This window comes from Anolis carolinensis, chromosome 2 (genome assembly GCF_035594765.1).
Source record: "Anolis carolinensis isolate JA03-04 chromosome 2, rAnoCar3.1.pri, whole genome shotgun sequence".
Lineage (NCBI taxonomy): Eukaryota > Metazoa > Chordata > Lepidosauria > Squamata > Dactyloidae > Anolis > Anolis carolinensis.
The window spans coordinates 1,258,158-1,279,800 of NC_085842.1; the positions used below are offsets into that span (position 1 = coordinate 1,258,158).

A 21,643-nucleotide genomic window follows, 5' to 3' on the forward strand; every position below is an offset into this window, starting at 1 on the left:
ATCTCCATATTTCCCTCTTGTGGCTGCTTCTGAGTACTGCTTATATAGAAACATAGAGGCCAGCAGCTGATCCTTTCTATCTCCATATTTCCCTCTTGTGGCTGCTTCTGAGTACTGCTTATATAGAAACATAGAGGCCAGCAGCTGATCCTTTCTATCTCCATATTTCCCTCTTGTGGCTGCTTCTGAGTACTGCTTATATAGAAACATAGAGGCCAGCAGCTGATCCTTTCTATCTCCATATTTCCCTCTTGTGGCTGCTTCTGAGTACTGCTTATATAGAAACATAGAGGCCAGCAGCTGATCCTTTCTATCTCCATATTTCCCTCTTGTGGTTGCTTCTGAGTACTGCTTGTACAGAAACATAAAGGCCAGCAGCTGATCCTTTCTATCTCCATATTTCCTTCTTGTGGCTGCTTCTGAGTACTGCTTATATAGAAACATAGAGGCCAGCAGCTGATCCTTTCTATCTCCATATTTCCCTCTTGTGGCTTCTTCTGAGTACTGCTTGTACAGAAACATAAAGGCCAGCAGCTGATCCTTTCTATCTCCATATTTCCTTCTTGTGGCTGCTTCTGAGTACTGCTTATATAGAAACATAGAGGCCAGCAGCTGATCCTTTCTATCTCCATATTTCCCTCTTGTGGCTGCTTCTGAGTACTGCTTGTACAGAAACATAGAGGCCAGCAGCTGATCATTTCTATCTCCATATTTCCCTCTTGTGGCTGCTTCTGAGTACTGCTTGTACAGAAACATAAAGGCCAGCAGCTGATCCTTTCTATCTCCATATTTCCTTCTTGTGGCTGCTTCTGAGCACTGCTTATATAGAAACATAGAGGCCAGCAGCTGATCCTTTCTATCTCCATATTTCCCTCTTGTGGCTGCTTCTGAGTACTGCTTGTACAGAAACATAGAGGCCAGCAGCTGATCCTTTCTATCTCTATACTTCCCTCTTGTGGCTGCTTCTGAGTACTGCTTATATAGAAACATAGAGGCCAGCAGCTGATCCTTTCTATCTCCATATTTCCCTCTTGTGGCTGCTTCTGAGTACTGCTTATATAGAAACATAGAGGCCAGCAGCTGATCCTTTTTATCTCCATATTTCCCTCTTGTGGCTGCTTCAGAGTACTGCTTATATAGAAACATAGAGGCCAGCAGCTGATCCTTTTTATCTCCATATTTCCCTCTTGTGGCTGCTTCTGAGTACTGCTTATATAGAAACATAGAGGCCAGCAGCTGATCCTTACTGTCTCTATACTGCCCTCTTATGGTTGCTGCCAAGCACTGCACACATACATCCCTAGAGGCCGGCAGCTGATCCTTTTTATCTCCATATTTCCCTCTTGTGGCTGCTTCTGAGTACTGCTTATATAGAAACATAGAGGCCAGCAGCTGATCCTCTTTATCTCCATATTTCCCTCTTGTGGCTGCTTCAGAGTACTGCTTATATAGAAACATAGAGGCCAGCAGCTGATCCTTTTTATCTCCATATTTCCCTCTTGTGGCTGCTTCAGAGTACTGCTTATATAGAAACATAGAGGCCAGCAGCTGATCCTTTCTATCTCCATATTTCCCTCTTGTGACTGCTTCAGAGTACTGCTTATATAGAAACATAGAGGCCAGCAGCTGATCCTTTCTATCTCCATATTTCCCTCTTGTGGCTGCTTCTGAGTACTGCTTATATAGAAACATAGAGGCCAGCAGCTGATCCTTACTGTCTCTACACTGCCCTCTTATGGTTGCTGCCAAGCACTGCACACATACATCCCTAGAGGCCGGCGGCTGATCCTTTCTATCTCTATACTTCCCTCTTGTGGCTGCTTCTGAGTACTGCTTATATAGAAACATAGAGGCCGGCAGCTGATCCTTTCTATCTCTATACTTCCTTCTTGTGGCCAATTCTGTGTACTGCATACATAAATAGAGTGACACTTTTCTGCAGCTGCACATTGCATTCACCAGTAAATATGTGTTTTGGTTTCACTGTTTTGAAAATGTGCTTCCATGGAGCACTGGAATCAATACGGTATATAGATGAAGTGCCTATGAAACAGAGGTGACTCCCATGTTTAGAGACATGGGTGTCCCTTCTGCAATGTGTCTCATGATGTATATGGAGATGTTCCAAAATCCTCACCACTTCTAATTCGGATAAAGGACGATCTGTAGGATGGTGATGACATCATCAAATGGTGACTCTCCCTTCCTGTCCCCAGCTACCTGCTCTCCTGCGCCATCGAGCCGCCGGTGGAAGGAGGGACCCCCGCCAAGGCCGGGAAGCCCACCGTGCTCATCACCCACTGCACCGAGTGAGGGGCCACTGGGTTCTGGGCACAATGGGAGTGCAGATGGGAGTGCAGTGGACCTCTTTGAGAGTCCTAGCGTTGGGGTTGAGGGGTGCGCTATGGGGTGCCCCCATTTGACAGGCCTTCTCCATCTCTCTTTTGGGGGTGCAGCCTCCTCACCTCCCTCAGCATGAACACCCTCGTCCCCTGGGACCGGTCCTGCTCCTCGAACCCGCCTCCGGACCTGCTTCTGCCTCCTGCTTCGCCCGACCAGGGACAAACGCGCCTCAACCAGGTGAAATGAGGGGTTGGTGGTGGTGTTGTTATTGTTGTTCTTAGCTGGCATCAAGTTAACTTACGGCAAACCTTTGAAGATTAGACTAAGTCACATCCAATCATCATCTGCAGCCCTGCCCAGGTCTTGCCAAGTTAGAGCTTGGATCCATCTGACATAGACATATCAGCCCAATCCATAATCCTCAGCTTCATTGGGATGATGGGCCTTGAAGTTGGTCTTGACTTCTGGAGACCCTATGAATGGGAGACCTCCAAGTCACATCCCATCATCCAAAGCCCTGTTTAGACCTTGTCTCATTCTATTGTCTAAATATAAGCCTGACTTTCTTGGTCAGATGGGCCGTCACGTTGGCTTATGGAGACCCTATGAATGAGAGACCTCCAAGTCACATCCCATCATCCAAAACCCTGCTTAGGTCTTGTCTTATTCTGTCATATAAATATGTGTGAGACTCCTCATGCTACACTTTCTTGATAGGATGAGCCTTCAAGTTGGCTTTATCTTATGGAGATCCTATCAGTGGGAGACCTCCAAGTCACATCCCATCATCCACAGACCTGCTTAGGTCTTGTCTCATTCCGTCATATAAATATAGATGGGACTCCTAATTCTCCACCTAATTGGTTGAATGGGCCTTCATGTTGGCTTTATCTTATGGTGACCCTATGAAAGGGAGACCTCCAAGTCACATCCCATCATCCAAAACCCTGCTTAGGTCTTGTCTTATTCTGTCATATAAATATGTGTGAGACTCCTCATGCTACACTTTCTTGATAGGATGAGCCTTCAAGTTGGCTTTATCTTATGGTGACCCCATGAATGGGAGACCTCCAAGTCACATCCCATCATCCAAGGCCCTGCTTAGGTCTTGTCTCATTCCGTCATATAAATATGACTCCTCATGCTCCACCTTCTTGGTTGGGTGGGCCTTCAAGTTGGCTTTATCTTATGGTGACCCTATGAATGGGAGACCTCCCATTATCCACAACCCTGCTTATGTCTTGTCTTATTCCATCATGTAAATAGGTGCTGGACTCCTCATGCTCCACCTTCTTGGTTGGGTGGGCCTTCACGTTGGCTTTATCTTATGGTGACCCTATGAAAGGGAGACCTCCAAGTCACATCCCATCATCCACAGACCTGCTTAGGTCTTGTCTCATTCCGTCATATAAATATAGATGGGACTCCTAATTCTCCACCTAATTGGTTGAATGGGCCTTCATGTTGGCTTTATCTTATGGTGACCCCATGAATGGGAGACCTCCAAGTCACATCCCATCATCCAAGGCCCTGCTTAGGTCTTGTCTCATTCCGTCATATAAATATGACTCCTCATGCTCCACCTTCTTGGTTGGGTGGGCCTTCAAGTTGGCTTTATCTTATGGTGACCCTATGAATGGGAGACCTCCCATTATCCACAACCCTGCTTATGTCTTGTCTTATTCCATCATGTAAATAGGTGCTGGACTCCTCATGCTCCACCTTCTTGGTTGGGTGGGCCTTCACGTTGGCTTTATCTTATGGTGACCCTATGAAAGGGAGACCTCCAAGTCACATCCCATCATCCACAGACCTGCTTAGGTCTTGTCTCATTCCGTCATATAAATCACATCCCATCATCCACAGACCAGTTTAGGTCTTAGAACCCATGAAAGAGGGACCTCCAAGCCATCCTCCCTCAGGAATACTGCAACGCCAGGGCAGCTATGGCTTCCTTAGCTGAGCCCACCCCTTCTACCTTTGTTGTTGTGTGGCTCTCAACTCATTTCTGACTTATGGTGACCCTAAGGTGGATATATCATGGGGTTTCTGGAGTTGAGAGTGTGTGCACCTTCCATGGCTGAGCATGGATTCAAACCCTGTCAGGAGGGTGGTGTCCTTCCTAGCAGAAGGGGGCTGGACTGGATGGCCTCTACAACCCTTCCTCGGCTGACCGTCTCTTTCCTCCCCCAGCACACCAAGTGGCCCTCCGTCTCCGCCTTGGACTCGGCCCCTGAAAGCACCACACCCACTTCCCTGGGGGGTCTGGCCCCTCCGCCGCCCCAAGGGGGGACCTTCGTCAAGGGCCACCGCCGCTCCGCGTCCTGTGGGTCGGCCTACCCTGCGGGACAGGCGCTGGGGGGCGCTTCCGCCTCCGAGTGCCGCATCATCCGTGTGAGCATGGCCCTGCAGGACGGCACCCTCTACAAGAGCATCCTGGTGAGCAGCAATGGGGGGCAAGTGCAGGGGGGGAAACACATATCTATGTACCCTCTCCCCAATTTTCCAGAGGTCAGGAGTGTTAGAACCATAGAGTTGGGAGGGACTCCAAGGGCCATCCAGTCCCACCTCCTCCTGCCAGACAGGGAGACACAGATGGCCACCCAGCCTCTGCGTAATAACCTCCAGGGAAGGAGGCTGCTCTGGACTCCCAGGCAGCAGCGTAGTCCGCTGTAAACAGCTCTTCCCATGAGGAAGTTCTTCCTAGTGTTGAGGTATGCACTTGTTACATGAGCTTGCAATATGTGATCTATTTCTCTCTTCTCCTCCCTTATCAGTGTGTTTTCTTTTGCAAAGCCTCCCTCGCTCTTAATCAAGGGAATGTTTTGATAAGAGAAAGATACCCTTGCAAGTCAGGAACAAGAAAAATATATATTCATTAATCTTATGAAAGCATTTTCCCCTGAAATATTTATTAAACTCTCCTACAGATATATAGGCATTAACCCCTTGTAAGCTTTTGCCATATCTATGTACCATTATATGTGTATCTATCTATATACTATATACATTAATTTTATATATGAATTTCCCCTCATATGTTTGCAGGTCTTTGCAAATCCTTTATACATATAGATCCATGTACCTGTGTATCTAGCCATACATACACATTATTTTTATATATGAATTTACCCTCATATGTTTGCAAGTCTCTGCAAATTCTATATAGATATAATTATCTATATAAAGAGAGATGTCTGGATAGATATGAATATATTCTTACCTACCTATATGTAGGGCTTGCAAATATTACAGGGGGAAATGAATACACAAATATATATCGACATGTCTAGATAGATATGAATATATATATATATGGCTTGCAAATATTGTTGGGGAAATGCACACACACACACAGAGGGATTTGCAAACGTTTCAGGGGGAAATGCATATGTGAAATTAGTGCCTATAATTATAGATCTATATCTAGCTCTGCATTGTTTACATAAGCATTGAATGTTTGCCTGTTACTATGTTGGAAACCGGCCTGAGTCCCCATGGGGAGATAGGGTGGGATCCAAATGAAGTTTTATTATTATTATTAGTATTATTAGTATTATTATGTTATTGTTGATACCATATTGTTTTTGTTGCCCCTATTTTTCCACTTATAGAGCTAGTTTATTGTTTTTCTTTGAAATACGGTAAATCTTCCAAAAACATTTAACCTACTGATGCCTCGATTAATGAAATTTTATTGGTATCTATTTTTATTTTGAAATTTACCCATAGCTGCTGCATTTCCCACCCTCGGCTTATACTCGAGTCAATAAGTTATCCCAGTTTTTTGTGGTAAAATTAGGTGCCTCGGCGTATATTCGGGTCGGCTTATACTCGAGTATATACAATAATCAAACATCAATGAAACGTTAAATATTAAAACCAGAAGTTCAAAACATTAAAAGCAGAGAGTCCAGGATATACTGTTTAGTATCTACATGAAACCGCTGGGCGAGGTCATTGGAGTTTTGGAGTTGGATGCAATCTCTACGCAGATGACACCCAACTCTACGACTCTTTCCCACCAAATTCCAAGGAAGCTCCCTGGATCCTAAACCAGTGTGATGGGCTGACTGAGGGCTAACAAGCTGAGACCGAATCCACACAAGACAGAGGTCCTCCTGGTCAGTCACGAGGCCGATCAGGGCCTAGGGTGGCAACCTGGGCCATTCCCCCTGAGGACACAGGTCCGCAGTCTGGGGGTCACCCTGGATTCAGTGCTGACGCTTGAGGCTCGGGTGTCGGTGGTGGCCGAGAGGGCCTTTGCACAGTTAAATGTGGCAGCAGCTGCGACCGTACCTTGAGAAGCTTAAATTTGCCACAGTGGTCCACGCCTTAGTTACATCCAGAATGGACTACTGTAATGCATTCTACGTGGGGCTGCCTCTGAAGATGACTCAAAAACTGCAGTTAGTGCCAAGGTTGGCAAAGGTCCGATTCTTAACTGGGGCGAGCTTTAGAGAGCATACTCTGCCCCTCCTCAAGCAGCTCCACTGGCTTCTAACAAGTTTCCAGGCCCAAGTGCAGGAGATTATATATAAAGCCATATAGGCCTCGTGTCCAACCTATCCTCAAGACTGCTTCTCCTCAAATGAACCAGCACAGGCATTGAAATCTGCTGGAGAGGCCCTCCTCTCGGTTCCACCTCAAATATAGTTGGTGCGGACAAGAGGGCTCTGAAGTTCCCTACCATAATGAAATGAGACTTGCCCCCACCCTTCAAGCCTTTCAGACAAGTTTAAAAACATGGCTCTTCTGGCAGGCCTTTGAACCCGATGACCCAATTGTGCCACTCTGCACTTTATTGCTGACTAGCTTGGGGACCCGGCGGTGCCCGGGTCATTTGAGAAATTTGTGTGGCAAGTTTAGTCCAGATCCGAAGTTGTCTGGGTTCAGTGTTGTCTGTATAAGGGTGAACTACAACTCACAGAGGAAAGGTCAACCCCCCCCCCCCCCCCCCCGATACCCTGCCTGTATACATAGTTGGGTACGATGAGGCGGTGTGCCAAGTTTGGTCAAGATCCGTCATTGGCTGGGTTCAGTGTTGTTTGGATAAGGGTGAACTACAACTCCCAGAGCCAAATGCAGCTGAACTATAACTCCCTTTTCCCCCAACTTGTTCAATACATTGTATTGGTTATGGGGGCTCTGTGTGGCACGTTTGTTCCTGGTCTATCATCAGTGGGGTTCGAAGTGCTCATTCATTGCAGGTGAACTATAAATCCTAGTACCTACTGCTCCCAAATGTCCAGGCCAATTCCCCTGCAAACCCACCAGTGTTCAAAGCTGGGCATATCAGGTATGCATGGCAAATTTGGCCCAGAGCCATCATTGTTTGGCTTCATTGTGTTCTGGGCGTAGGTGAACTACAACTCCCATAAATTCCCCAGTAAGAGTCACAATGCTCTGACTTGATGCAGGGTAAACTACAACTTCAATCTCCCAAACTCCTCCAGTAAGTTTAGTTGCAGCTCAGTTTTGCTGTTTGCTATACAGACAGATTGGAAAGGGAAGGGGAGTAGGCGGGTGAAGAATACTGTGGCAGGGAGGAATCCCTTTTGATCCCACCGCTGCCACCAATTGAAGAGAGGTGAGGCAGGGAAGGAATCTCTTTTGATCCCACCGCTGCCACCAATTGAGGAGAACTGAGGTGATGTGCGCGCGTATGAGAGGGAGGGGTGGAGGATGTGTGAATGTATGACAGGGATGATTTAGTGGATAAGGAAGGATAACAGAACTGATTGGGTTTAAATGAGTAAAGATGGTAACTTATATAGGAAAGTACGGTAACTTATATAGATAGGTACGGTAACTGCCACCAACGTGAGGTAACAGGCTTACAGAGAGGCAAGGAGACTTATCTTTATGAACAATAACAAAATTCAAGTTTATTTTTGGTACATAAGCGTATGGTTTCAATCAGTAAACGTTCCGGATCTTAAGTTACAATGTAGTCTTTCTTGAATGGATATTTCTTAAATAACTTCTCTTCAACACAGTATACTAAACTCCCCTGGTCAGCTTATATTCCCAGCCTTTCCCCTGAGTGACCATAAGCTGCCGTCCTTAGCTGATTTCCCCAGCTCCTAATCTTTCCAAAACCTAACCGCAACTCTTCTTCTCAAACCCCTAACAGCCACTCCTTTTAAAACCCTCACAGCAACTCAACTTTTTAAAAGGGAATATCCTCCAACTGTCATCTTAGCCACGCCCCCTTTTCTCCCAAGGGAAGCTGTGTTACCATGGCAACCTACCAAATGCTGCTTCCAGCTAGTTTCCATGTTAGGCTTTTCCTTGCTAATATATAACTCCCTTTTCCCTTAACAAACAAACAAATAAAATCATATCAATAATCTCTGTTTAACACACAACTTCTCTACACCTCCCCCCTTAGAAAGATTATTTTTGCATTTTCTATGCCTAGAATGGCAAAAATAATTAGTATATACATATATACATATATAACAGTATTCCTGAAATAAAACACAAAGTTAGATACAATACATATACATAAACACATCACTGTAACACAAACTTATTATGATTAAATACATTGCACAAACCATAAATACAAACCTTCACTGTTGTATATACGCATAGCATATTCATATCTCACCATTCAGTTATGAGATTGTTACTATTCAACATATACCTTAAATCCATTGGTCATCTTTCCCAGTGTTAAGATTCACAAACCTAAATTAAAAGACATTTTAAAACACATTTTCCATAAATCATCTTTCTAACAGTTTAATTTTCATTCAGGGTTATTCCCCAAGTCTTTATTTATACACTGGACCAAACATCTTCCGATACTCAGTACATTTCATAGGGATCTTCTTCATGCCACCTGGCACAATTCATCGATGTTTCACTCTGCGGAGCATTCCAGAGGTTAACATGTTGTTGGGGATAATTACACTCGTCCTTCCCAGCAACCCAATGAACTCTCTCTGTCCCAAAATGTCTTTTTGCGAAACTTCCAAGAGTCATTTAAGAAGTCTTGCGATACATAGTCCAAGCATTTTTGTAAAATCTTGAAAGTAAACTGCTGATGGTTAAAACTACCAATCCCCATCACGTCAGGGTCTTTACCACTCTCTCCATCGAAAAATAACCTCCGCTTGCTTCTTGGTTTGGCTGACCTGTCATAGTAGCTCTTCTGTCTCTGCTGGGCTACAGCTAGATGTTCTTGTGCAATGTCTCTTGCCACTCTCATTGTTGACTGAAGATCGGTCAAATATTCAGCCACTGGAACTGTATCAGCTTCCCGTCCAAAGAACATATCAGATGAGATGACTTTGGCCCCTGCAAACTTCTGCTGAGCTTCATTGGACTCCACTACTGATATCTTGCTCTCTGTCTCTCTTCTGTTAATGGGTCTGTCACCAATAGGCCGGATGTTGGAGATGGCAATGTCTGCCTCCTCTTCCCCTTTGTCCATTTCCCAAGAGGAGTTGTCTGTCTCCCACTGTGAGCTGAAGGCATCGCCTAATGAAAAAGGATTATCTTTGTACTTTGGTGGTCCAGATGCGAAGCTTCCGATGTCTTCAAAGAGATCTAGCTGGGACCGTGTGGACTTTGTAGTCACTGGCGTTTCTTGTTCTATCACTTGCATCTCAGAGAGGACAGAGTGAGAAATAGAGCTCCTGGACACCAAGCCCATGCCCAACTGCTCTGCCTGTTGCTCCTTCAGTTTCTCAGCCACCTGCGCTTGCCTTTCAATTTCAGTGAAACTCTGACTATGTATTTCTGACCTTTCTTCTGATTTCAAACTTTTGCTTTCTCTGTAAAGCACACCATCTTTTGTGACAAATTTATTGGGTAGTTCTTCTGCTGATTCCGGAATATTTTTGGCTTGCTTAAACAAAGGCTTCAGGGATTCATCTTCCTCCTGAGCTTGTTTAATTTCTTGCACTCCCCCTGTTTTACTAACAATTTCGATCATGGCGGAACTGGATTCTGGACCCTGTTCAGATTCTGGCTGAATAGGTAAGCACACTGCTTCCTGAATAGGGCTTCTGTTGTAATTTTCCTTCTCCTCACACAACTTTTTCCAGTTCTTAACTTGTCTAGCTAGGTCATTGCCGATTAAACATTCATGAGGGATATCTGAACTAATTGCAAAGTCCCAGATCCCTTTCCATCCATTGTATTCAATTGGGAGAGATACTACCTCAGCTGGTACAGCTGGTCCCAAACCCTTTAGATTTATCTCAGAGGTGGGCTTTTGATATTTCTGAGGTACCGATTTTGGGTGGATAACACACACCTGGGATCCTGTATCCCTCCAACCTTGTTTTTGTTGGTTCACAATAGTGATAGGCTCAAAATAATCTTCAGAAAAATCATCGGATAAAATAAATAAACATTGTTTCTCCCTAGGAACTGTTTCAGTACTGCTTAGCAACTTAATATCCCTATTAAGAGTATTTTCTTTGGGCTCTTTATTCATAAAGAAGGATGTTTTATCTCTTCTTAAAAGAGGACATTGGTATTTTAGATGATCAGACTTCCCACACTGATAGCACCTTGCTTTTACCTCAGGTTTGGTCTGATTAATTACCTCAGGCCTCCTGTAGGCGGTGTTTTCTATGGCAGGCGTCTTTTTGTATTGTGTGTGTGTTTGATAATTGTAAAATGGCGGTTTATTCTGCCTTCTCTCACTTAGTCCCTCATCGTTCCTAAATCCTTCCCTCAGAGTGATTAATTGGTCTGTCATTGAAGCCGCTTCATTGGCAGTTGATGGCTTTCTGTCTTGAACTAACCACCGATAATCTGAGGGCACTAATTGAAACAGTTGTTCCAACTTAATTAATTCCCTCAGCTGTTGAAAAGTTTCCACTTCTGAGGTTCTGAGCCAACTATCAAATAATTGGGCTTGTTTTGAGGCTACTTCTGAGAAGCTCTGGGCCTTTTCTTTCCTCAGGGATCTGAATTTTAAACGATAAAATTCAGGTGTGAGTTGCAATTTCTGTTGTACCTGTTTTTTAAAGAAGTTATAATCTCGGTGTAACTCTTCAGGTACATCACCATATATTTCTAACAATTTACCACAAATCTGGGGTCTTAAATAAAGCATCCATTTTCCCTCATCAATTTCAAAATCTCTGCAGCACCTCTCAAAAGAAATCAAAAACTTTTCCACATCATCATCTTTATTAAACTTTGGGAATCTCTTCAGAAGTAGATCAGACGCTTCAGTCCTACCATTCCCTTCTTGGTTAATAATGTGTGGTTGAGACAGTGCCAATTTCTCTTTTTCCAATTCCAATCGTCTCAGTTCTATTTCCTTATCCTTCTCTAGCTGCATTATTTTCAATTCCTTCTCTTGTTCCCATCGTTTTTCCTCCCATTCTCTCTCTCTTTGCTTATCCTCCCTTTCTCTTTGTTTATCCTCCAATTCTAATTTTCTCAATTCAATTTTATATTTAAGGGTTTCCCTTGTCTCAGGGGTTTGCTCAGAGTCCGAACTATCTCCTTGGTATTCACCAGCCTCTCCTGCTAATTTCTTTTGTAGTCTAGTAGCCATTTTCCTTAAATTTTACCTCACGATTTCTTCCTATGCGGTCTCAAGGCACTTAGTTTGAGATGTTAAACGTATCCCACCGCTTGGCACCAATTGAAGAATACTGTGGCAGGGAGGAATCCCTTTTGATCCCACCGCTGCCACCAATTGAAGAGAGGTGAGGCAGGGAAGGAATCTCTTTTGATCCCACCGCTGCCACCAATTGAGGAGAACTGAGGTGATGTGCGCGCGTATGAGAGGGAGGGGTGGAGGATGTGTGAATGTATGACAGGGATGATTTAGTGGATAAGGAAGGATAACAGAACTGATTGGGTTTAAATGAGTAAAGATGGTAACTTATATAGGAAAGTACGGTAACTTATATAGATAGGTACGGTAACTGCCACCAACGCGAGGTAACAGGCTTACAGAGAGGCAAGGAGACTTATCTTTATGAACAATAACAAAATTCAAGTTTATTTTTGGTACATAAGCGTATGGTTTCAATCAGTAAACGTTCCGGATCTTAAGTTACAATGTAGTCTTTCTTGAATGGATATTTCTTAAATAACTTCTCTTCAACACAGTATACTAAACTCCCCTGGTCAGCTTATATTCCCAGCCTTTCCCCTGAGTGACCATAAGCTGCCGTCCTTAGCTGATTTCCCCAGCTCCTAATCTTTCCAAAACCTAACCGCAACTCTTCTTCTCAAACCCCTAACAGCCACTCCTTTTAAAACCCTCACAGCAACTCAACTTTTTAAAAGGGAATATCCTCCAACTGTCATCTTAGCCACGCCCCCTTTTCTCCCAAGGGAAGCTGTGTTACCATGGCAACCTACCAAATGCTGCTTCCAGCTAGTTTCCATGTTAGGCTTTTCCTTGCTAATATATAACTCCCTTTTCCCTTAACAAACAAACAAATAAAATCATATCAATAATCTCTGTTTAACACACAACTTCTCTACAGCGGGGTCATGCAAATTCCACAGCAATGGAGAACCCTGGGATGCCTGCCTGTGGTGGAAGAAAAAGCAAAATGTAGGATGAAATGGTCCCCAAATGAAAGCATTCCTTGGGTGGTGGTTTGTAGTGTTTTGGGGAGGACATTGGCAGGGGTTGGGCTACATGTTCAAGGTGCTCGCTCTAATCGCAATGTCAGTGCAAAGGAGTGACTTGCTGGCTTCTCAGCAAGTGGGAAGTGTAGCCTGTTTGTGGAGGCCGGAGGCTGTCTGTGTGAGCGGACATGTGTGCCACATACACACATACAGGTTTTCACTTTTATTATGGATTTAGATTAGATTTAGATTAGATAGATTAGATTTAGATAGTTAACTTATTCACGGGTTTTATTGCATTTTAGGAATTTTATCATTCTTATATATTTAATATAATATTTTTATACCTATGTTATATATTTTATATTTGTATGTCTGTGTACTGAGTATGGTGGTTTAGATGTGGCTGGATGTCCTTTAGGATTCCACCTGAATGAATTAAATTGCTTCACCCCATCCGTGCCTGGGGCTTATGGGTCTCCCAGTGTTGGCAACGGGGTCCGACGGAGTCTCCTTCCTTCCCGCAGGTCACCAGCCAAGACAAGGCTCCTGTCGTCATTGCCAAGGCGCTGGAGAAGCACAACCAGGACCGGGGCCTGGCCCCCCAGTACCAACTGGTGCAGCTCCTCCCGGGCGGAAGAGGTGGGTCCAGGAGGGCTTATCGGGGTGTCGAAAAGTGGCCCCGTTTGGGGCTTCACCAGGTGGGCCAATGCTGGATTTGGGGGGCTGGAACATGGCAGCCTTTGGGTCTCTGCGAGAATGACCACACTTCCCTGATAACGAGCCTATTGAATGTGTTGTCAAAGGCTTCCATGGCTGGAATCACTGGGTTGCTGTGAGTTTTCTGGGCTGTCTGGCCATGTTCCAGAAGCATTCTCTCCTGATGTTTCACACACATCTATGGCAGGCATCCTCAGAGATCGTGAGGTCTGTTGGGGACGAGGCAAGCAGAGTTTATATATCTGTGGAATGCCCAGGGTAGGAGTAAGCAAGAACTCTTATCTTCTTGAGGAAAGTGTGAATGTTGCAGTTAATCACCTTGATTAGCATTGAATAGCCGTACAGCCTCAAAGCCTGGCTGCTTCCTGCCTGGGGGAATCCTTGGTTGGATGGTGTTAGTTGGCCCTGATTGTTTCCTGTCTGGAATTCTCCTATTTTCAGAGTGTTGCTCTTTATTTACTCTCCTGATTTTAGAGGGTTTTTTTTTTTTGTAATACTGGGAGCCAGATTGTGTTCCTTTTCATGGTTTCCTCATTTCTGTTAAAATTGTCCACAAGCTTCATGTGGATTTCAATAGCTTTTCTGTGTCGTCTGACATAGTGGTTGCCAGAATGGTCCGGCATTGCTGTGTTCTCCAATTTTTTTTTCATGTCAGGAGCAACTTGAGTTTCTTCTGGAGTGAGAGAATTGGCCGTCTGCAAGGACGTTGCCCAGGGGACATTGCCCGGATGTTTTGATGTTTTTACCATCCTTGTGGGAGGCTTCTGTCATGTCGGGTCGTGCTGTGGCGCAGGCTGGTGAGCAGCTGCTGCAATAAATCACTCTGACCATGAGGCCATGAGTTCGAGGCCAGCCCGTGGCGGGGTGAGCACCTGTCAATAAAAAATAAAAAATAGCCCATGCTCGTTGCTGACCTAGCAACCTGAAAGATAGTTGCATCTATCAAGTAGGAGATAAGGTACCATTCATAAAAGTGGGGACATCGGAATGAGGAAGTGCGGTCAGAGTGGATGATGAAGCAGCTGCTCCCCCCTGTGGCCAGAATCGAACATCCCCCCAGGAGAAGGTTAAATTGCCTCTGCGTCTGTCTCTGTCTCGGTTCGATGTGTTTATGGGCATTGAATGTTTGCCCTATATGTATATAATGTGATCTGCCCTGAGTCCCCTTCGGGGTGAGAAAGAAGGGCGGAATATAAATACTGTAAAGAAATAAATAAATGTCCCCGCATGGAGCTGGAGCTGATAGAGGGAGCTCATCCGCGCTCTCCCCGGGTGGGATTCGAACCCGGCAGCCTTCAGGTCAGCAACCCAACCTTCAAGTCACTTAGTCCACTACGCCATTGGGGGCTCCTTGTTCTCCAATAATATTCTGTGTCCAGGTTGGTTCACCAGGTGCTCTGCTATGGTTGACTTCTCTGGTTGAATCAGCCTGCATGCCTTTCGTGTTCCTTGATTCGTGCCTGGGCATTTTGTCCCTATGCAGACTTCTTGTCCACAGCTGCCTGGGATACGGTAGACTTCTGCAGAGGTGAGAGGATCCTTCTTGTCCTTTGCTGAACGGAGCATTGGTTGGATTTGCTTACTGAATCAATAGATAGTTTGTAGGTTGTGTTTCCTCATCAGCTTCCCTGTGCAGTCTGTGCTTCCCTTGATGTCTGATACGAACCCTTTTCCTCTGGGTGGATCTTTGTCTTGACTCTCCTGGCTTGTTCTTGGCCTTGCAGCTCTTCTGATGTCTGTGGTGGAGTCTCCATTGGCCTGGAGAGCCCAGTTGAGGTGGTTCTGTTCCCCTTGGAGGAGGTGGGCTCCGCAGATTCTTTGTGCACGGTCTTCCAGGGCTTTGATTGTGCTTCTTTTTTGACTGGAGTGATGGTTGGAGTTTTTATGAAGATATCTACCCATTTGTGTAGGTTTTCTGTCAACTATGTGGCCCAATTGTGGATTGGGTTTGCAGATGACCAGAACATCTAGAAATGGCAGTTTCCCTTTGTTTTCTTTCCCCATGGTGAGTTGGATCATAGAATCATAGAATAGTAGACTTGGAAGAGACCTCATGGGCCATCCAGTCCAACCCCCTGCCAAGAAGCAGGAAATCGCATTCAAAGCATCCCTGACAGATGGCCATCCAGCCTCTGTTTAAAAGCCTCCAAAGAAGGAGCCTCCACCACACTCTGCGGCAGAGAGTTCCACTGTCGAACAGCCCTTCTCACAGTGAGGAAGTTCTTCCTGATGTTCAGGTGGAATCTCCTTTCCTGTAGTTTGAAGCCATTGTTCCCTTGCGTCCTAGTCTGCAGGGCAGCAGAAAACAAGCTCCCTCCCTCCTCCCTATGACTTCCCTTCACGTATTTGTACATGGCTATCGTGTCTCCTCTCAGCCTTCTCTTCTGCAGGCTAAACATGCCCAGTTCTTTAAGCCGCTCCTCATAGGGCTTGTTCTGATATTTGGGTGGATGCTGTTGAGGTGGTCCAGGAACGTGTTGAATTCTTTTTCTCCATGGCTCCACACTTGCCTCAAGCAGACAAGAGTTCTTTCTTTCTCATTCCACAGGGATATCTAAACCTCCCTTGCCTAGTTTCCAACAGACCTCACCACCCTTGAGAATGCCTGCCATAGGTGTAGGCAAAAAGTCAGGAGAGAATGCTTCTGGAACGTGTCCAGACAGCCTAGAAAACTCACAACAACTGAGCCTATAAGAGAAATAGGGGACAGCGCTCGCTCTTGATGCTGACCTTAATGCACTGCACGCCGGAGAAGCTGCCCGTCAGCGGATCCCAAGCGTGAAACATAAATAGCTTTACAGATCAAGAGCCAGCCCCATAAAACTGAGACCGGCAGAAAGGTCAGGAGAGGCCATTTGCAGCAGCAACCAAAGTCATTTCAGGACAAAGGGAGGGAGGAGGAGGAGGGAGGAAATTGGGGCATTGTGTTGTCGAAGGCTTTCATGGCCGGGATCACAGAGTTGTTGTATGTCTTTCGGGCTGTGTGGCCATGTTCCAGAAGCATTCTCTCCTGACGTTTCGCCCACATCTATGGCAGGCATCCTCAGAGGTTGTGAGGTATGGAGAAAACTAAGCAAAGAGGTTAATATATATCTGTGGAAAGTCTAGGGTGAGAGAGGTCAGTGTGAATGTTGTGTAGTTAATCACTTTAATTAGCATTGAAAAGCTTATCTGCTGTCTTCTTCCTGCCTCTGGGGCATCCTTTGTTTAGAGTCGTTAACTGCCCTTGGTTGATTCATGTCTGGAAATCCTCTGTTTTCAGGGTATTGCTTTTTATTTACTGTTCTGATTTTTGAGTTTTGTAATACTGGTAGCCAGATTTTGTTCATTTTCATGGTTTCTTCCTTTCTGTTGAAGTTGTCCACATGCTTGTGGATTTCAATGGCTTCTCTGTGTAGTCTGACATGATAGTTGTTAGAATGGTCCAGCATTTTTGTGTTCTCAAATAGTATTCTGTGTCCAGGCTGGTTCATCAAATGCTCTGCTGTGGCTGATTTCTCTGGTTGAATTAGTCTGCAGTGCCTTTCATGTTCTTTGACTCTTGTTTGGGTGCTGCGTTTGGTGGTCCCTATGGAGACTTGTCCACAGCTGCATGGTATCCGGTAGACTCCTGCAGAGGAGAGAGGATCCCTCTTGTCCTTCGCTGACCGTAGCATTTGTTGTTTTTTCTTTGTGGGTCTGTAGATAGTTTGTAGGTTGTGCTTCTTCATCAGCTTCCCTATGCGGTCAGTAGTTCCCTTGATGTATGGTAAGAACACCTTTCCTCTGGGTGGATCTTTGTCTTGACTCTCATGGCTTGTTCTTGGCCTTGCTTCTCTTCTGGTGTCTGTGGTGGAGTCTCCATTGGCCTGGAGAGCCCAGTTTAGGTGGTTGAGTTCACCTTGGAGGAGGTGAGGTTCGCAGATTCTTTGTGCACGGTCTGTCAGGGCTTTGATTGTGCTCCTTTTTTGACTTGGGTGATGGTTGGAGTTTTTATGAAGGTATCTATCTGTGTGTGTAGGTTTTCTGTAAACTGTGTGGCCCAATTGTTGATTGGGTTTGCGGATGACCAGAAATTGGGGCATTGTTAAAACTGCTGTGAAAGATCCACTGAGGCTGTGCCTGCTGAGTCGGGGAGTTGGAGGGAAATGACGTATACGACCCATAGCAGTCTGCCCTGCTGCGTTTTGAGCAAGCTCCATTGACTTTGGCAGTAAGCTGAGGCACCTAATTTTACCACAAAAGCTGGGAAAACTTATTGACTCGAGTATAAGACAAGGGTGGGAAATGCAGCAGCTACTGGTACATTTCTTTTTCTTTTTTTAATTTTATTTATGTGCTTTTTTGAAAAGAAAAAACATTGAAAGTGGGGGAACAATAGGGTTAAAGTAAAGTAGGAAAATAAAGAGAGAGAAAAAGAAGAAAAAGGAGAAAAAAGATAATAATAATAAAAAATAAAAATAGGTTGTGAAGTTTCCTTGACTTCCATCTTTCTCTGTATTGGAAAATAGTTATTCGGGGTGTCTTCCCCGGTCTTTCTCGTGTTCATTGTTGTCGTAGCTTCCCTATATTCCTTTTTTTGTTCTTAATAACATACCCCATTCCTTCTATAGTTATGTTGTTTTTATATACTTTTCCTTTACCAAAAAGTCTAGTACTGGTTGCCAATCCGTACTTTTTTTGGTAATCTTTGTTGTTTAGAAAGTAAGTATGAAAGTTTATCCATATTCTTAATTTCCATTAATTTTGTTATCCAGTGATCTACGTCAGGTATCTTTTCTTGTCCCCAATTTCTTGCAAAGACAATTCTCGCTACTGGTACATTTCAAAAATAAAAATAGATATTCATAAAATTACATTAATTGAGGCATCAGTAGGTTAAATGTTTTTGAATATTTATATAAAACCGTAATTTAAGATAACAAAAAGGCTTTAATAAGATAAGACTGTCCAGCTCTGATTACCTATATACTCGAGTATAAGCCAACCTGAATATAAGCCGGCCAGGACCCTCTCGAGTATAAGCCATGGGGAGCTTTTTCAGCCCTAAGGCTTATACTCGAGTATATATGGTAAATACTGTAGATAATAAATAATAATAAATTTTGCAGAATTCTGCAGGAGCAAACTAGGAGATTGCGAGATGAAGGCCTCAGTCCTTTAACGTCAGTGTGATCTCGTCCTAGACTTCCCTTGATCTGGACACAATCTTCTTGATGCAGCTTATTTATTTATTTACAGTATTTATATTCCACCCTTCTTTCTCACCCCAAAGGGGACTCAGGGCAGATCACATTATACACACACAGGGCAAACATTCAATGCCCATATACACATAGAACTGAGACCGAGACAGACGCAGAGGCAATTTAACCTTCTCCTGATGGTATGTTCGATTCTGGCCACAGGGGGGAGCAGCTGCTTCATCATCCACTCTGACGGCACTTCCTCATTCCAACATCGTAAATTAGTTAAACTTGCCTCCCCACTTTTATAAGTGGTACCTTATTTCCTACTTGATAGATGCAACTATCTTTCGGGTTACTAGGTCAGCAACGAGCAGGGGCTATTTTTTATTTTTAATTGACGGGTGCTCACCCTGCCATGGGCTGGCCTCGAACTCATGACCTCATGGTCAGAGTGATTTATTGCAGCAGGCTGCTCACCAGCCTGCGCCACAGCCCGGCCTCCTTAGAATCGCATTGGCCTTTTTAGCTGCCGCAGCGCACTCCTGACTTATGTCCAGCTTATGAGACTCCCAGGTCCGTGTCCCAGGGAGTGTTTCCAGGCCCCTTTATTTACTCTTTGTCGTTCTCTCCCTGCAGAGCTGGCCTTCCCTCCGACGGCCAACGTCTTCTACGCCATGAACGGCGCCTGCCAGGACTTCATGCTCCGGGCGAAGGGGGTGCACGAGAAGCCTCTCCCTGGGACTCCGGTGCTGCCGCCTCCCCCCCCTCCGCCGCCCCCCAAGAGCCCCACCCCCAGGCGCATGGAAATCAGCGCCACCTTCCCAAAGATCAAGGCCACCGGGCGCAAGATCGCCAGGGCCCTCTTCTGATCCACCTTGGAAGGAAGGGCAGCCGGGAGCCGGGACCTGCTCCTAACGGGCCGAAGAGGGCTCTGCCAAGACCCCAAATCGGGCATCTGCTCTGGCCGAAGGAGAAGTCGACTGTGCCGACACCGGATGAGTATCGAGGAACCAGATGCATTTGGGGTTCAGAGCCAAATTCCGTTTGCAGCGCCTGCTATGCACTTCAGCATTGCTACCGAGTTCATCTCTGCTTTTGCATGGCCCGTGCCTTAATGGAGTGACTGTCTGGACTGTACTGGCCGAACGACGGTGCTGCCCGGGGACCCCGCTTCTTGCGGACAGGGAGTGCCATCGCAGCTGTTTACGGAGGCGGCCGCCTTGCTCAGAATCTTTGCGTGTTGGCATTTCTTTTTGCAAAGCAAGAGCTGCCACCCTTTTGCCTTTGAAGCTAATGCAAAACCAAAACTGGATCGGAAGAGGATGGGAGCCTTTTCTCAGGGAGTCTCAGCCAAAGTCCTTATTATGCCAAACTCGGCCTCAGCTTCTCTTTGCTCCTTGGTGCAATTACACACTATTTTTTTAATTAAAAGAAAGACACTACTGTACGTGTGTGGGAAAAGAGAGGCTGCCGGACGGGGAAAGGCATCAGTCCATGGGGGTCTGCCAGGCTTTTGGATTCCGATTCCCAGAAGCCCCAGCCAGCTTTGTCCAGTGATCAGGGATTATGGGAGCGGGAGTCCAAATGCACTGTTTGGGAGCTATTAATTCAGAGGGACAAAGACTGGGAAGCCAACTCAGGGCCAAGGGAATGGAGGAGGGCATTCTGTGGCTACCTCCTTTTGTAAGAAGAGAGTGGGAATGAATCCTATTTATAGGAAACAAAGAAATAACTTGTCGAAGGCTTTCATGGCCAGAATCACTGGGTTGCTGTGAGTTTTCTGGGCTGTGTGGCCATGTTCCAGAAGTATTGTCTCCTGACATTTCACCCACATCTATGGCAGGCATCCTCAGAGGTTGTGAGGTCTCTTGGGAACTATAAACCTCACTTATTCCCCCCAGTGTGGCACAGTGGGTTAAACCCTTGTGCTGGCAGGACTGCTGACTTGAACGTTAGGTTGCTGACCTGAAGGTTGCCGGTTTGAATTCAGCCGGGGAGAGCGTGGATGAGCTCCCTCTACCAGCTCCAGCTCCATGCGGGGACATGAGAGAAGCCTCCCACAAAACATCAAAACATCCAGGCAATGTCCCCTGGGTTTGCAGTTTCTCAAGTTGCTCCTGACACAAAAAACACCTAGCTTCCAGCAGACCTCACAACCTCTGGGGATGCCTGCCATAGATGTGGGCGAAACGTCAGGAGAGAATGCTTCTGGAGCATGGCCATACAGCCCGGAAATTTCACCGCAATCCAAAGAAAGTAGCTTTGTGACACAAAGGGGGTTCTGAGAAGCTGTTCTCTTGCTTTCTGGCCCAATGGGTAGCATCCCTTAACTCTTACTGCAGGGCTAAGAGTGCCTCTGAGAACATGTAGAGGGCATTCACAACTGCAGGCAACCTTTAAAGGAGCCAGGGGTGCAGCCAGGGCTTCCCTCCCTCCCTTCTTTCTTGGATGTGTATCCCTAGTTTCTTCCCTAACAGAAACAGTTCAATCCATGGCCTGGTTGGACCTCACTCACTCACTCACTCACTCACTCACTCACATACATTCATAATTCATACTCACCATCCCTCCTCCTCTCAGGCCGAATGCTGCTGGGAGAAGAGAGGCGGGTGGACAGACGTTGCTCTCTTGCAGATCTGGCACACGGTCAATAAGAAAGTGAGCTTTTGGTTATCTGTTACCCTGTTTTCCCCAAAATAAGAAAGGGTCTTATATTAATTTTTGCTACAAAAGATGCTTTAAGAGCTTGTTTTCAGGGGCAGTCTTATTTTTCCAAATTGAGCGTTTAAATGAACTCTATATACAGCTTATTTTTGAAATAGGGCTTATTTTTCTATCATCCTCGG

The 21,643-nt window shown here is 45.5% G+C and overlaps 1 protein-coding gene across 3 annotated transcripts in view; it reads left to right on the forward strand.

Annotated features, from left to right (window-relative positions):
• rgl2 (ral guanine nucleotide dissociation stimulator like 2) overlaps positions 1 to 20,239 on the forward strand; it is a 59,299-nt gene extending 39,060 nt beyond the window's left edge. For 2 of the 3 annotated variants that reach the window (XM_062972710.1, XM_062972711.1), the window contains 5 exons: positions 2,217 to 2,309; positions 2,457 to 2,580; positions 4,537 to 4,782; positions 13,437 to 13,551; positions 19,434 to 20,239. In XM_062972710.1, the coding sequence (XP_062828780.1) occupies positions 2,217 to 2,309; positions 2,457 to 2,580; positions 4,537 to 4,782; positions 13,437 to 13,551; positions 19,434 to 19,666 (811 nt within the window). In that variant the 3' untranslated portion in view covers positions 19,667 to 20,239. The remainder of the gene's footprint in view (positions 1 to 2,216; positions 2,310 to 2,456; positions 2,581 to 4,536; positions 4,783 to 13,436; positions 13,552 to 19,433) is intronic. The other variant, XM_062972712.1, reaches the window with a different exon arrangement.
• The last annotated feature ends 1,404 nt before the right edge of the window (positions 20,240 to 21,643 follow it).